Source organism: Protopterus annectens, chromosome 4.part1 (assembly GCF_019279795.1).
Source record: "Protopterus annectens isolate FY-2018-M chromosome 4.part1, PAN1.0, whole genome shotgun sequence".
Taxonomy (NCBI): domain Eukaryota; kingdom Metazoa; phylum Chordata; order Ceratodontiformes; family Protopteridae; genus Protopterus; species Protopterus annectens.
Window position 1 is genome coordinate 812582438 of NC_056734.1, and position 16652 is coordinate 812599089.

General features: G+C 43.1%; 1 protein-coding gene across 4 annotated transcripts in view; it reads left to right on the forward strand.

Moving 5' to 3' along the window:
• NICN1 (nicolin 1) overlaps nt 1-16652 on the forward strand; it is a 525511-nt gene that overhangs the window by 232704 nt on the left and 276155 nt on the right. For all 4 annotated transcript variants that reach the window (XM_044070573.1, XM_044070574.1, XM_044070572.1 and 1 more), the window contains one exon: nt 3861-3932. In XM_044070573.1, coding sequence (XP_043926508.1) covers nt 3861-3932 — 72 coding nt within the window. The remainder of the gene's footprint in view (nt 1-3860; nt 3933-16652) is intronic.

Consider the following 16652-nt stretch of genomic DNA (forward strand, 5'->3'; position numbering starts at 1 on the left):
CTGTCGGGTGCCAGGATCCGCCACATAACACATGCACTAAAGTCACTCCACAACAAGTACAAATACGACTCTGTCATTGTCCATGTTGGAGTGAATGACTTGAGGCGTACCTCTGTGGACTACATGAAAAGAGACATGGAAGAGCTCTCGGATCATGTGGCCCCAGGCAGGTATGACTCTAGCCCTGAGTAGCATCCTGCCTTTGACCAGAATGATACCACAGTATAAGGACAAATTGACTGACTTCAACAATTGGCTAAGCTTCTGGTGTCATTCAAAGGGGATCCAGTATCTGTCTGCCTGGGATGACATGATCGACAAACCACGATGCTTTGCCAGGGATGGTCTGCACCTGTCGCCCCTGGGATTCAGGTTACTGGCTAAGGCTCTTGGCACCCCTATAGTGCCTTTTTTAGGCAAGGCTCAAAGGACAAAACCACCACTGTAACAGGTACAAGTATGCAAAATCTGAAGGTAATGCTACTCAATGCTAGAGGTCTAAACCTCAAAATGCACTCTGTCGAGGAACTCCTACAAATGGAGAACATTGATATCCGTGCAATAACTGAGACCTGGTTCAAGGCTCCAGAGAGCACCCCTGCAATACCAAGCTACAACTCTTACCAGGACCGAAACACTATAGGTGGAGGAGTGTCCATATTCACCAAGGATATTCACACCTCCAGGCTAGTTGCCCAACACAATGCATCCTAAATTCTCCAGGTGCAACTAACACTAGGTAAGACTGCAGTCCAAATTGTAGCTTGCTACAGATCCCCCACCATGCCTCAAGATTCTCACTACACCTTTCTAAACATACTGGAAAATATTAAGGTACAACCAAACACCCTAATACTGTGTGATTTCACCTACCCTGCCATTAACTGGGAAAACTACTCGTGTACCAACACCTTTGCCCAACGGTTCTTGGAATTCATAAATTCTAATAATGCCCTGGATCAGCTAATTCATAGTCCCACCAGGGCCTCCAATATCCTGGACCTGGTCATTACCAACAGGGGAAATCGATGCTCCATACCAGTGCTCACCCCCTCTTTGGTTAGGTCTGACCATAATCTAATCACCTTTGACTCCCACCCCCCAGTAAGAAAACATCCATAAAAAACTTCTCCAAGGCCAACTTCATGCTACTCAAGTCAGAAGTGGCAAACTTCATGACACCCATGCAGACGGGAACTGATAGTTCGACTGCCGAATCCTACACTAAAGCACTGTACGAGCACATCCACTCATGCATGAATCGTACCATCCCAAATAGAACCAAGGTGCTCTCCTCCAAAAAAAGAAAGACAGTCTGGTGGTCCCCTGTCATAAACAAACTATACAACAGAAGGAATAAACTGTTGCAGAAAAGAGGAAAATCACAGGATGCAAAAAACTCCCTTAGCAGCCTCAGTAAGAAGCTGATATCCCTCATAAAATCCTCCAAAGCTAGTTACGAAAATAAAATTGCTAAAGATTCCAAAGACAACCACAAGGCATTCTATAGCTATGTCAAGAATGTAAATGGCAATGCTCAGATCTGCTCTGAGCTACAACAGAATGGCATTAAATATACCGATCCCAAGGACATTGCCAGTATCCTGGCAGATCGATTCATTGCCAACTTCACCCTCCTCTCACCCCCTAAAGGGCCCATCTCAATACAGAAAGACTGCCAAATTCCGGTAATCACGGCCACACAGGTAAAAACCGCACTCTCCAAAGTTAAGAATACAGCACTCATGGGACCAGACGACATCCCGGGCTGTGTACTACATGAACTACAAAATGAACTGGCACCTCACCTAAGTGTCATGTTTAATCATAGTCTCATCTCAGGCTTCGTGCCCATTGAGTGGTGCACAGCTACAGTTATCCCACTCCACAAGGGGGGATCCACCTTGGATCCTGAGAACTACCGTCCCATCAGTCTGACAAGCCTAAGCTGCAAGGCCATGGAACGTATTATCATGGCACGTATAAACAAAGACACTGGCAACCTTCAAACACTGGACCCCACCCAGTGTGGGTTTGTGAAGGGCCGATCGTGTCTCCTGAACCTGATTGACTTCTTCAAATCAGTCCCCAGAACCGTGGACAAGGGTAAGGCAGTCCACACAGCCTATCTGGACCTCACCAAGGCCTTCAGCACCATCCCCCATTCTGAAATCATAGACAAACTTACTAAGCTGGGCATAAATCCCTACATCACTTGATGGGTTGCCAACTGGCTTATTGACAGATCCCCCAGTGTAAAAGTAGCCAACTCCAAATCCAGCTCCAGACAATTGACAAGTGGAGTACCTCAGAGTTCAGTCCTGGGACTACTCTTGTTTGGCATCTACTTCTTTGAAGTACAGGCCAACACTGAGGGACTCTGGCTAACAAAGTTCACAGATGACTGCAAACTGGGAGCCATTATTGCATCCCTAAATGATGTGAATATTCTACGAAAGGGCCTTACAGAAACAGATGCTTGGTGCCAGAGCCATGGGCTCAAGCTCAATGCCAAGAAGTGTATAGTTATCCCCTTTGGGAAAAACCATGTACTCATGAATTATCACATAGGTGGCAGTACACTAAACACTGAAAGTGTGATAACAGACTTAGGGACACAGGTGGACAGTAGTCTCACCTTCAATAACCACATCACCACAACAGTCAGGAAATCCTTCTATGTGGCACACCTCATCACTAAGGGCTTTTCATCCAGGAAAAAAGGAGGTCATTGTCCCACTGTACTCATCCCTCATTAGACCCATCATAGAGTACAACGCCCCATTTGTTATGTACCTCACAAGACATCTGCAACAACTGGAAAGGCCACAGAAACACCTCACTAAAAGAATCACAGGCCTAAAGCAGATGCCCTATGCTGACCGACTAAAAAAACTCCAGCTATACTGTGTCGCATACCGTCAACCTAGTGGCGATTTCTGCTTAACATACAAGGCCATGTCAAACCCAGAGCTGTTGGACATGCTGCACTTAAAGAAATCTCAAACCATCAGAGCCACACACTCCAGGGACCTAAACCTTGTCATCACAATGCTGGAGGGATAGGTTCCTGACCCAGAGACTCCCCATACTCTGGAATCGACTATCCATACATGTCAAGCAGAGCGCCTCTTTTCCCTCTTCAAAAGGAACCTTGACGACTGGATGGGAGATAGGAAATTTACTCTGGGGATCACGTCAGTCGCCCTGCTAAACAGGGGTCCAGGGAAGTAAATATTGTGGGAAGAAATAATTGGGGAATTGTTATGGCTAGGCTTGTATAGGCCCTAGGGCCGATAGCCTAGTACCAACCTATGAACCTAAGAGAAGATGTAGGCTAGAACAGGCATAACAAGTGGCTTTGTATTTTCTAGGCTAGGACAAGCTTAAGCAATGGGAGTGATGACAGTACAGTGCAGGAAAGGGCAGATGTAGGTAGTGGTTGCAGTACAGGTTGTAGGGTAGTAACAAGCCTAACTAGTGGAGCTGAACTGGTTCTAGGTTAGGACAGGCCTAACGCATGGGGCTGTTCATAGCGTAATGTATTGGATGGGACATGCCCGTGAATGGTTCTGTCTTTGTGGAGGGTATGGCTACAAAGTTGCACTAGGGATAGTACAGAACTAGGGGTAAGAAACCAATGATGTTAACTTTATTCTTGCCAGTCTGCTAATCTGACTTTGTTTTTCTGTGTTTGATGGCTGCCCTTAGCTTATGTCGGTGTAAGCACCTTTCTGTCTAGTTAAATTAAGGAGCTTGTGTTCATCATGCTCTATCTAGCCTGCTTGCTATCTGCTTTGTATTTGTATTTCTTTACAGTACATTTTATGACAACTGAGATTTTTTTTTTTGATTCACAGAACTCACAGCTTGGAGTACATTCAGTCATCTCACATTTACCTACTATGGAGAAATCTGTACAATCAGAGGAGGTAAGCATATGTGACATTGTACAGGATGTGAATGTATGTGTGATTTTTGTGTGTGTATATATATGTATATATGCTTGTATGATGTATTTTCTGTATGTGTGTGTGTGTGTGTGTCTGTATCTGTATGTATGTGTGTATATACAGAGATACACACATTTATGTATGTGTGTGTGCGTTTAGAAATATATAGTTATGTATGTACACTGTGTGTGTGTGTGTGTGTGTGTGTGTGTGTGTGTGTGTGTGTTTGGGTATTTATGTGTATATATATATATATATATATATATATATATACATATATATATATATATATATATATATATATATATATATATATATATATATATATATTTATTTATATGGGTGTATTTCTAAATCCCGAAGACCACATTACTGAAGACAAAAATCTCGAGATGAAAATCTCGAGGTCTCGGAAACCTGAATGTTGACATTTTCCCACGGTAAGTAAACAGTTGGCCACTGCTAAATGGAACGCACACTGAGGCCAACATGCCCTTTTCTCCACTGTAGTGTGATCCTGGAGTTGGTATATTAATTTAGGGTGTGTGGGGAGTTGGGGGTTATAGCCCCCCCCACCTAGCTAGATGTTACTTACCTTGGCATGCTTTCTGTTTTGCAATGGGCAAGTGCATACTTGCCATGATCAAATGCTGACTTCCGGGTTTTGTGACTGTGGTTTCGTGAGTTTTGTTTTCGGAAATGTGGTCTTTAGGATTTAGTAGAATATATATATATATATATATATATATATATATATATATATATATATATATATATATATATATTTGTGTGTGTGTGTGTATGTATGTATCCTTTTCTATATTCGTAACTGTTCGTCAGCATGCAGAAATGTCAACACTAACTAATTTGACCTCATATGGTCGAAACAAAAAAAAATCCACAAAGGATCAAAACAGGATCAGCCAGTATTTTTGTAATGGGGGGAAGCCGTCCAGCACCCCTACACACCCTGCTAATTATATATACCAACTCCAAGGCTGCAGTATAGTGGGGAATGGATATATGCCCTGATTCCGACTGTACCGCAGTCTCATGGTGAAAAAGTCATTACTTGATCATCTGACCACTTTCGATCAACTGTATTGGCTTTTTCACTCTTGATCAAAAAGCCAGTTTGACGGAAGGTTCTTATATGGATATATGTATATTGTGTGAATACACATTTGTGTGATACAGAATTGATCTAAATGTTTGGTCGGAAAAAGTCGACATCACATTTGTGTGAAAGTATTTTATCTAAGCACACTTTGCGTGAAAACAACTTCAACACCACAGTCTTTGACAGGGAGAGGTACTGAATTCTCTTGTGTAGAATTTTGTGTTTATAGTTCTGTGTATAAAATTACATCTGTAGGATTCTATACTTAACATCCTTCCAGACGACTTTTATCTGTATAAGTATGTGTATAGAATTTTAAATGTTTGAATTGAATTATTAGTATTCCTTCTATAGCATTCTTTGCTTCAAGGGTTCTGTAGTCAAAAGCTGAGCATCAAAATCATGACTATCAGAAATGCTGAACAATAATGTCCAAAACATTGAAGGGTGAAATCTCCCAAAAGAAGGGAATTTCTATCAGTGCACACTTGGAAATTGCACCAGCAGTGATATCTAATGAAAACAGTGATCAGTGGACAGGGGTGTCCCTACTTTACACACACTGTGTTCCATAGTACATCTTTCCTGATTGTAAACGTCCATAATTCCTATCAGTCAGTTAAATGTGTTTAGACTAAATATTTTCACAGAAATGTGTTGTCGACCGAATTGTGTTGCAACCATAGATCAGTTGTATGTCACTGTCACACATATGTGTATTCACACAATTACACAATTTACATCTATATATATATATATATATATATATATATGTGTGTGTGTGTGTGTGTGTGTGTGTGTGTGTGTGTGTGTGTGTGTGTGTGTGTGTGTGTATATATATATATATATATATATATATATATATATATATATATATATATATATATATATATGTATATATTTATTATTATTATATTTATTTTACATGCATTTGGACCTAGAGTAAAGACTTTGGTTGAGTTCTTGGAGAGTGTGTGTGAGAGAGAGATAGAGAGAAAGAAAGAGAGGTTCACATCTTTTAAAGATGGATGAATCTGTAACTTAAGGGAGAAGGGTCCTGTGATAATCTATAGCATAGAGAGCAACTCAAGTTGTGGTTGTGATACTTGGGCTTGGAACCCTGAAGGTTGTCATAGTGGGTTAATTTACCTGCGTTGAAATTTGTATTGAGTTTGAGATATGTGCCTTAATTGAACTGTGAGTACCCTACATAATGTATTTGGTGTATTGGAAATTACCTTGAGAAGGTATGGTGGTGCTGGAAATAAACTGCTTTGTAACCACATAGTAAGTCTTCAGGGTGTTGAACATATGTCACTGGTAGTTGAAGTTTGGTCAAACATATACTGGACTACAATATTTTCTGTTTCTGTGCTGATGCATGCAAGTGCTAATACCTTGTTAGTTTCCCCAACTGTTGAGAGAACTTTTGCTGTCTGTACCAACACACACATCTGCATATGCTGGGGGGAGGTGGTGAGAGAGGGGGAGAAATGAGTGGGTGCTTACTGGAAAACTGATACCTTTTGGAGAAATTTGATTTCTGCTATGGATAAAAACATTGAAAAGGAAGGGACATTGTAATGAGTTAAGGTGATTCTAATAGTAAGTGAAGTTGTGTGTGTGTGTGTGTGTGTGTGTGTGTGTGTGTGTGTGTGTGTGTGTGTGTGTGTGTGTGTGTGTAAATGGTGGTGAGGGAACAACCTTGCCTAAGAAGTGTTGTCAAAAGAAGTCATAACTAACTGCTAGATCAGTGGTGTATATTAAAGAACTGTCATAAACTATTGCGTACAAGTTTTAGTTTCTGCTTATTAAGCTGTAATGTGCTAGAGTCATTAGGCAGTGAATCCCCAGCAGAGAGGGTAGAAGCAGAAGCTGCAATTTGGAGGCAAAATAAGTGGAACAGTTTATAAACAGATTAAAAGTATTACATGTAAAGCAGTAGTAAAATGAGAAATTCTGTTTATTATTTTAACAAAATAATGTGAAACTGTTGAGCAATTACTTACTAGAAGAAATGTATAGGAAATTGCTGAGAAGTTGCTTCCAAGATGTGGCTAGTGACTGTATTAAAAAATATATATTGGGAAAATGTTATTACTGCATGAAGCATATGCTCAAGAACACTGGTGTGAGAAATTACTGAAGCTGATAGTATTACTGGGTTGAATGTTTAAACTGTCAGAAGTAGCTTGCCATATTTTAAATGTAGAAGTAAAACCAGTGAATTGGTAAACACAGGATCTGATGTTGTCTTTTTCATCTGGCATCAACCTGTGAGTTATTGAATCCAGCTTGGATTTGATGCTGGCCTTTTCTCAGAAACTTCTATTCCACAGCTCTGCCTCTTCTACCCATAGTACACTACTCCCCCATCTACCCCAGATCTAATTTGCTGCCTTGAAGAACTGCAATACAATTGACAAGCTCCTTTTGTGTATTCTTTTTGGACATAGGCTAGGCTTGTGTCTTTTCCCCTAATTTTCCTCTACCCTTTAAGTGTTAGGTTTGATAGTTTTAGGATTAGATAGGATTGTTTGTAGCTGGTAGCTGGTCTTTTTCATGTACAGTTTAGGATAGGATTTTAATGATTCTTGTGGTGTTGCTGCCATGTTGTCTGTTTGAAAAAAAAACTTTAAAAAAATCAGTGTAGTGGTACTTACTATTATTACTGTTATTGTGTGGTTTCTTCTTAAGATGTTAGGGAGTTAGGTAAATAGGTAATAGTGCAGTTGATTTTTTTGGATTTTTACCATGTTTGCTGTGTAATTTGCTTTTTTCTTTCCACAGCAGTCATTACTTTGGATAAGGAGAAGGATAAAGGTTTTAAAAAGTTTGTGGCTTGCGGCCCCAAACTACCTTCTCAGACTGCACATGATCAGTGTGTCTACTGCCTCTGAGAGTTGCACCTCAATGTTGAGTGCAACATTTGTGCCAGATTTGGGGTTTGGGCACTTAATGAGCGCTGAATAAAGCTGGTGTTGAAGGGCTTATTGCCCTTGGCAGCTACCTCTACTTCTTCCCTCTCCCCATCGCCTATGAAGAAGTCTGACAAGCGTGGTAAGGGTCAGGGCAGGGAAAAGGATAAGGACCCGAAAGTCCGGGATAAGGACAGAGGGGATCACAAACAAGTGGCTTCTGGGCCTTCTGACCAGCCGGACCTCAAAGTCCTCTGATATTCAGCTCCTCCAGCTGCTTCAGTGTCAGGGTTTTCACCTGAGTCTTCCCTTTCCCCTCTCCACCCTGGATCTAGGTTTTTCTGGTTCAGATTCAACAATCAGATCCCAGTGCTGCCAGAAGGATGTTGAAGCTCTCTTCATTGGCCTCGTCGACTTGGTCAGCTGGGTATGTAGGGAGTTTGAATTCCTTGTATGTGAAGCAGTTGATGTGATCCTTTTTGAAGGCTCAGATACAGCTATGGCTTCTACCTACTGCTTTGACCCCAGTGCCAGAGGGTTCTGCTTCATCCTTTGCTATTCCTTCTCAGGGTCCTATGGCTGTGGGGTTTATGGATTCTGTCACTTTGCAGTCACTGAGGTTAGCTGTGACATCTTGGCCACTTTAGGCATCAACCCCTCACTTAGCCTTCTTGACTCTGGTGGATTCTGAGCTGGGGCTGCCTTGGAGCCAAGAGTTTGGGCCATGACCCCAGGGTTGGATTCAATTCTCTGAGTTTCAGAGTCATCCCTTCCTCTCAGGGCTTCTGTGCTCAACAGCTTGGCTCCAGTCTTGGCATCTGAGCAGGCCAGCTCAACCTTGGAAACCGGCATCTTGCTCAGGTCTTTCAGTCCATGTATTGTCTGCTCCGGCTGTCCCACTTCATCATCTCCTTTCAATGCTGTAGAGAAGATTTTCTCTAAGTCAAAGAAGGAGTGGTTGGCAGTGACTGGTCATCTTCCTCCATCTTCAATGTCTGGGACTGCAGATATACATCACATGGCTCTGGGACAGCCTAAACCTCTGGGCCTCTAGCCTTTTCCACATTCCCTCTAGATTCTCCAGTTTGAGAGGGACATGGTTGGAGCCATTTCAAAATGAAACACATGGATTCCCCTGAGGAATCTCTCTCTGAGGACATTGACTTCAATGAAGGGGAGGGGGTTCCCTGAACTCCCCAGCAAGGATTCCTCCTTTGGCAAGATCCTGGAGTTATTGTGTCAGAATCGGGGATGGCCTGTCAAAGCCATTTCTCTGGAGAAATCAAGTGTTTTGGGAGGCCTTTGGTGTGGACCTGTCCATGTCCTGGGTGGTTTATCTTCAGGACATGCTTATCAATGTGGTATCCCAGAGGGCATGAAGAGAACCGAATGTGGTGGAACCAGTCCCCAAGAATCCACAAAAAAACAGAGCCAAAAGGTGACTTCCACTAACTCAGTCAGATTTTATTTAGCTCTTTCGTCAACATATATCATTTGACTTCTTCAGAATAATTAAAACTGCAATTAAATGCATATTCTAAAAAAAACACAAACACACAAAAACTTTATTTTATCTCATTCTAAAACTGTGGTCTTATGTAGTTTAGTTAAACTTAATTAAATCAAATTTAGTATTTTTTAAGCTTCAACATGTTTAAATCAACTGTCTTATAGTTTTTTATTTTTTTGTATTTTTTTGTGTTTGTTTAGAACTGTAAGGTGTTCATATGTTTTTGTGTGTTTTTTTAGACTATGCATTTTCTGTAGACTATAGCTTTAATTAAATTACATTTTTTATTGTAATATGTTTTTTATTAGTTAAATTGAGTCAGGTGATGTTCTCTGAATGGTATTTATTTGTGCTTCAATTGCAGTTTTAATTATTCTGAAGAAGTCAACTGATATATGCTGACGAAAGTGCTAAATAAAATCTGATCAAGTTTGTGGAAGTCACCTTTTGGATCTGTTTTTTTGTGAATTTTATCCTGTATTGGTTCCTGGTTTTACTTGTTGACTAGTCCCCAAGAAGCCTGATAAGATCTTAGCCCCACCTAAGGACTGATCACATTGGAGTAAGGGGAACACAGTTGATTCAATCATGGTGGTGGCAGCCATCAAAAAAGACATTTCAGAAGAGAGTTCCTCAGTCCATCCGCTGAACAGAGAGTCCAATACTTTAGACCATTTAGGAAAGCGCACCTACCCTACAGTAACATTTGCTGTGAAAGATCTACATTTTCTGGCTCATTTGAGGAGACTTCAGTGGGACCTAGTGTCCGAAGTGTCAAATGTAGTGAAGACAAAACAGACCCAAGAGATGCAGAAGAATGTTGAGGCACAGTTGTCTACCCATGCACTCTAGTAATAACATAGATCTATATATCTGCTCTCCAATGCAGCTGATGATATGTTGTGTGCATTGGGCACCAGCATTGCTATCTGCCAGCACCTCTGGCTGTGGTTATATAGACTGCTTTAAGGTGTCATTTGTCAGTACCCTGTTCAGCGGTTCTTCACTTTTTGGCACAGAGGTCAAGGATATGTTAACACATAGCATGATGTAAAGATGCTATTTGCCATCTGAGTGCACTTTGCCACCTCCCTGGTGGTCCTTTTCCTGGAATCTGAAGTGAGGGCAAGTGCCTGTTATTTTACAAGTCTCAGCAGCCTTTTTAAGACACTCCCTGGTGAAGGTTCCCCTTGCAGTAGGGGTGGGGCGGGGGCAGCCATAATGCATGCCATCTATGTAGCAGCAGTAGTCCTGGGAACCAAGTCTTCCAAGGACCTTTCACAGGAGATCATTTCAGCATACCTGAAGGGTTGCCCAGCTGTTATGCTCTGGAGGCAGTCAGGAGTTGCTTGGCTTTCCACTTGAAAGCTTGGGAGGCCATTATCTTGGATACATGTTGTGAGTCGTATCCTCATGTTATACAATTCCATTTTGTTTTGCATTGAGAGAAACAAGAAAATCACTCCCAGACATTCTACCCCATCAGAGAGGAGATGCAGCAGTCTACATTCAAAGGTTGCTGGCAAATCCAGCCATCCAAGAGGTCCCACTAGACCAGTGAGGATCTGGGGTCTATTACAGATTCTGTTTAGTGCCAGAGAAGAACAGGGACCTAAGATCAGTTTTGGATCTGAGCAAGTTGAACTGTTATGTCATGCAGACCAAGTTCTAGATGGTCATGTTGCAGTCTGTTATGCTTCTGTTGAAGAAGGATGACTGGAAGTACTCGATAAATGTCAAGAATGCTTATAAAGATTGTGAGACACTCCAGGTGATTTCTGCTCTTTTGGCTGGGAGCCCCCAAGGTGTTCACTAAGTGCATGACAGTTGTGGCAGCCTTGCTCACACTGCAGGGTTTCCAGGTTTTTCCATACCTGGATGATTGGCTCCTTACCACCTCCATGAGAGCATTGTTTTTTTAAACACCTTTACTGAATTATCACTTGTGACATAGGCACATTTATATTTATAGAAAAGTAACCAAATTGTATTAACAGGTTAAAATTAACAAACATTATGCTTCCCATAGATTGATGTATATCATATAACCTAAGCAACATTACATATATTATTCAATTCCTGTCCCTTTTTTTAAACAAGAAACATCTTTATTAAACCATCACTTAGGACATAAGCAATCATACATTTATATAAATGAAAACAGACCACACTAACACAATCCTAGTTGCAGCATTTTACTTCACAAACCGTACTGACCACTCCCAGTTGCAAACATTATACATCACTTATAATCTACCCAATTGTTTTCAGTCATACATTACATAGCTAATTTTAAGTCCTGCCTTCTTTTAAACCCCATTCCTCCCCTGTATGTATTCTTCCCACAATTCCCATTTTTCCTATATAGTTTGCTCCTATCTTTTTCTAAAGATCTCAATTCCAGTTGTTTTATCTCTGTTACTATATTCACTACTTCTAATAGAGTTGGTTTAAATTTTGATTTCCATTTTTTAGTAATTGCTTTTTTTGGCAGCCACCATAATTAGAAACAGCAAGGCCTTAACAGGTCTAGGCAATTCCGATTCTGTGTCATAGCTCAGAAAAATCATCTCCTTCATCACACCAATCTGCCCACCCAGTATCCCCAACAGAGCATCCCACAGGAAATCCTTAAAATCTACCAACTCACTGCACTCCCAGAAAATGGAGTCTACTTGGGGTATAAAAATATCTATGTTACTATTTCCAAGCAAAAATCCTAAATCTTCTAGATTTTGTTGCATATTTGGGAGACATACATATATCCTCCCATTGTTTCATTGTGAATTGCTTATCTAGTCTCTCTTCCCAATGCTTTCTAAACTCCTCTGAGTGATTTTTATAGTTGTCATGCAATATTTTATATGCTCTTCTAATTATTCCTTTTTTAATGGCAGCTTCTGTTCTAGATTCTACTAAAAACTCTACCAGTGCTGGTCTTTCATTTAGGACCACCTGTTACTTTCTCTTTGCTTATACTCTGATATCAATCCTTAATAGGGAAACAATCACTAACCTGCAGTCCAGATAAATTCTTGGTGTCTTCCCTGTCTAGTTATTTGCTCCCAATACCTGGTTCCTTTGCCAGTTTTCTTCAATAAATTCCAGCTCTCTCTTGCCTGTTGTCTATATCCCTAATTGCAATCATCCTTATTGCAGAATCTTCTTTCTCCTTTCCCATGTTGGCTTGCTATTTAGAATATTTTCTGCTACTTTATGGATATAATATTCTGCATTAATATTTTTATTCTTCAAAAAGGCCTGCATCCAAAATCCCAGTCCTTCCTTGTTTCTTGAGCTTCCCCGTTTCAACATCATCACTTTCCACTTTGAATTATAGATGTTATGTAGTCCTATCTCGCCTACATTCTTACCCGTGGGTTCGGAGCCGATTATCGGCTCCGACTCGGCCGATTTTTTACTAGCTCAAAGTCTCTCATTGGCTGGGCTAAGAGGGTATCCCAGGAAACACTGCTCCCTATCACCAGATCTTGTTTGCCGCTTGTAGAGCTCGGACGTGGTCTCGCTTGGCTGTGGCCAAGTACCCTCTCTTTTTACTATTTCTCATTGAGAAAGTTGTTGTTCAAACCCAAAAGCTATTTTAATAGCTACTTTGGCTGATCACTAAATTGTGTGTGTGTGTTTCAGTGCTGTGATTGTTGTTTGGTATCCCTTCTGTTCCAGCGGGCTAGGCCCGTTTTAGTTAGAGGACCTAGTCCTCCCCTTCTGTACTTAATCAACCCTTTGTTTGCAGAACCGTTTTAATTAGAGGTTCTTGTGTGTGACTGTGTTGTTTTTTCCACTGTGTCTTGTTGTGTGAACTGTCTAGATTAGAGGCGCTCAGTGTGCCTGTTGGTTAGTACCTGGTGTTCAATATTGTGTGGTGTTTTCCCGCCATTTTTGCATGTTACTTCTAGGCTTCCTTTACTGTTCATAGTAAAATGTCCAAGGATCAGAAGGAACATAAGCCTTCTGGCTTTAAGAAATGTTCCAAATGTGGATATAAAATTTCCATCACGGATGGACATTCTGTGTGTGTCTACTGACTCGGAGCCATCCATTTACAGGAGTCGTGTAGCTTTTGCTACGCGTACAGTCCTAGGGTGCTCCAGGAGAGAAAAAACATGTTAATTCTAAAAGGACTTTTAAAATCATCTTTTGAGGAAGCTATTGATTCGGCTTCTAGTACTAAGTCTAAAGCTTCCAAGTCCAAGAAAAGGTCTCCGGCTCCATCTGCCTCTTTGGAGCCCCCGGAGAAGATTACAGTGTTGGACTCTTCCTCCTTGGCTCTATTGTCCTCGGGGCCACAGGAGGTATCGGTATTAACCGAAATGGCGTTGGCTCCAATCATCCTTGAGCCCATTCAGAGCCGATCGCCCAGTGTCAGACTTGGTTTACCGGACAAGAGATCCCAGTCTCCATCTATTTCCTCCAAATCCTCCAGGCTTTCTGATTTGGATTTTGACAGGGTAGTGCAGAGGCTCCTGCAATCGCCGGTGTTGGCCAAATTGTTTTCGGCTCTGACCCATTCAGCTCTGGAGCCTATTGCCATGTCCGTCTCGATGATTCCTCCTCTGAGCACTTCCTTGCTGGCAGAGCCAGTATGCTCTGCTCCGAGTGATGTTCCTGCGCCGGCTCCGATACCCCCTTTGGGTTTATCGGTGCCGACTTCTGCTCCGACCATGTCGGTCCCGTCCACAGGGTTTGAGACTCGGGTTTCTTCGGTCGGGCCCGAGGGGGATACGTCGGGACAGCTGTCGGTTCCGAGTCTCCCTCTCAGTGCATTGGCTCGGGAGATCCCGGTCGTGGCCTCGGAGGCCAGTCGGTTCTCGGAGCTTGGAGGACCTGCATTCGAGGCCATGCGGAGTGCGCTGGCAAGATCGTCCACTACATCACGCGGGTTGGTCATTCTGTCCCCCACCACCCCGGTGAGATCCTCTGACACTCCCCTGTCCTTGGACAGCAGAGCACCAGGCCCTAACAACACCCCCACAAGTGGTCCCCAACCTTCTGAGGGTCTCCCAGAGTCTTTGCCTGAGGAGCCCCCCAGAAAAAAGTTGTGCAAGAGGAAGCACATAGACTCCGGGGATAAGTCTCTCACTTCCGATACTGACCTCGAGGAATCGGAAGGGTCCCCCAAGTCTTCCTCTGATGAGGTTTCCTTCTCCAATATCCTGAAGATACTGAAACAAAGAGGAGGCTGGCCTTCCAAAACTCCTTCCGAGGAGGAGTCAGTATTCCTTAAGGCCTTTGGCGCTCAACCTTCCGCCTCCTGGGTGTCTCCACCCTTCAACGAACTACTTGACCTCATTTGTCGAAAGGTGTGGGAAAATCCTGATTCTGTAGAGCCCGTACCCAGGTGCCCCAACATTTCCTGTCTGCACCCCAGGGTAAAGAGTTTCTATCAAAAGGAGTCCCGGTAGATGCCATGGTGGTGGTGGCAGCCACCCAGAAGGACGTCGCAGAATCTTCCTCGTCGGTCCATCCTCCTAACAAGGAGTCTAGGACTATGGACTGGTATGGGAAGCGTACCCTTTCTTCAGCAACCTTCACCTTACAGTCGCTGAATTATTTATCTCACTTCACTCGGCTCCAGAGAGACCTCCTCAAAGAACTGGGAGATACTCTTTTGGGTAACGTACCTGAGGCGGTAGCTCAGACTGTTAACGCACAGGTGTCTACCCTTAACTCCATCACTAACTCATCCATGCGGCTCATTTCATATGCGGCCGAAGGAGCGAGTAGCGCAGCGAGCTCAGGGATTGCACTTAGAAGGCAGGCCTGGCTACGCCTGTGTCACTTCGCGGAGTCCTTCAAGTCTTCCTTCACTGACGCCCCATTTGACGGTTCCTCCTTGTCTGGGACCAAAGTGAAAGACACGCTCACCAGGTACGAGCAAGAGGGAAAGACCCTGTCTGCTGTCGGGGTCCATTTTTCCCTTCCTTCTAGGCCTTATCCCAAGGCCCAGCGAGGGGGGGGAGATGTGGTTCAAGAAATAACAGAGGTTTTTTCCTGCCACACAAGGTGAACCCCCCCCTCCAGAGGCAGGGGAGGGGGGGGTTATTCAGGGAGATGTCACCCCAGAGGCAGAGGGGACCCCGCAATTCGGGAGACTGTGACTCCTTTCGTGGCTCTCCATACTCTCATTCTTGAGGGTGTGCCGGACTGCGCTTATCTGGAGCCAGTCGGGGGTCGAATTTCCTTATACCCGGAAGTTTGGGAGAGCATCACCCAGGACCAATGGGTCCTAAGGATAGTTTCCGGAGATTACCTCATCCCATTCGCTTCAGTACCCCCGCCCATAAGAAAAATCCCAGACATTCCACCCAGTCAAATGGATCAAGCAGCCTCAGAGGTGCCTCAGCTGCTGGAAAAAGGAGCCATCCAACCAGTCCCCTCAGACCAAATCAGATTAGGGACTTACTCAAGATTCTTTTTGGTGCCAAAATGAACAGGGGACCTGAGACCCATACTAGATCTCAGTCAACTCAACAATTACCTACACAAGTCCAAGTTCTGAATGGTCACTCTACAGTCAATCCTCCCATTGTTGGGAGAGAAAGTTTGGATGTGTTTCATCGATCTCAAGGATGCTTATTACCATATCAAAATGGACAAAGCATCCAGGAGTCATCTTCGCTTCTGGCTGGGAGCCAGTCACTTCCAGTTTCGAGCCCTTTGGTCTCACCACAGTCCCCGGGGTGTTCACCAAATGTATGGCAGTGGTGACGGCTCACTTGAGACATCAAGGATTCCAGGTGTTTCCGTACCTACACAACTGGATCCTTACCGCCCCCACCAGGCATCAACTAGTTCAAACGAAGGACGCTACCCTCAGTCTCTGTCATCAATTGGGCATAACGATAAACTGGAAAAATCTGCCTTATTGCCCTCACAGCGTGTCACCTTTATAGGAGCAGAGCTGGACACCATCCAAATGCGAGCATTCCTGCCACAAGAAAGAATCATGGTGTTGCAACGACAAATTCATATACTGATGCCACTCAGACAAGTACAGACAAGAGTGGTTCTACAACTCCTAGGGACCATGGCGGCGACTATCATGCTAGTACCTCTAGTGAGATTACACATGAGACTTCTTCAGTGGCTCCTCTTTGTCCAATGGTCTCTACAAAGGCTTCCACTATCTC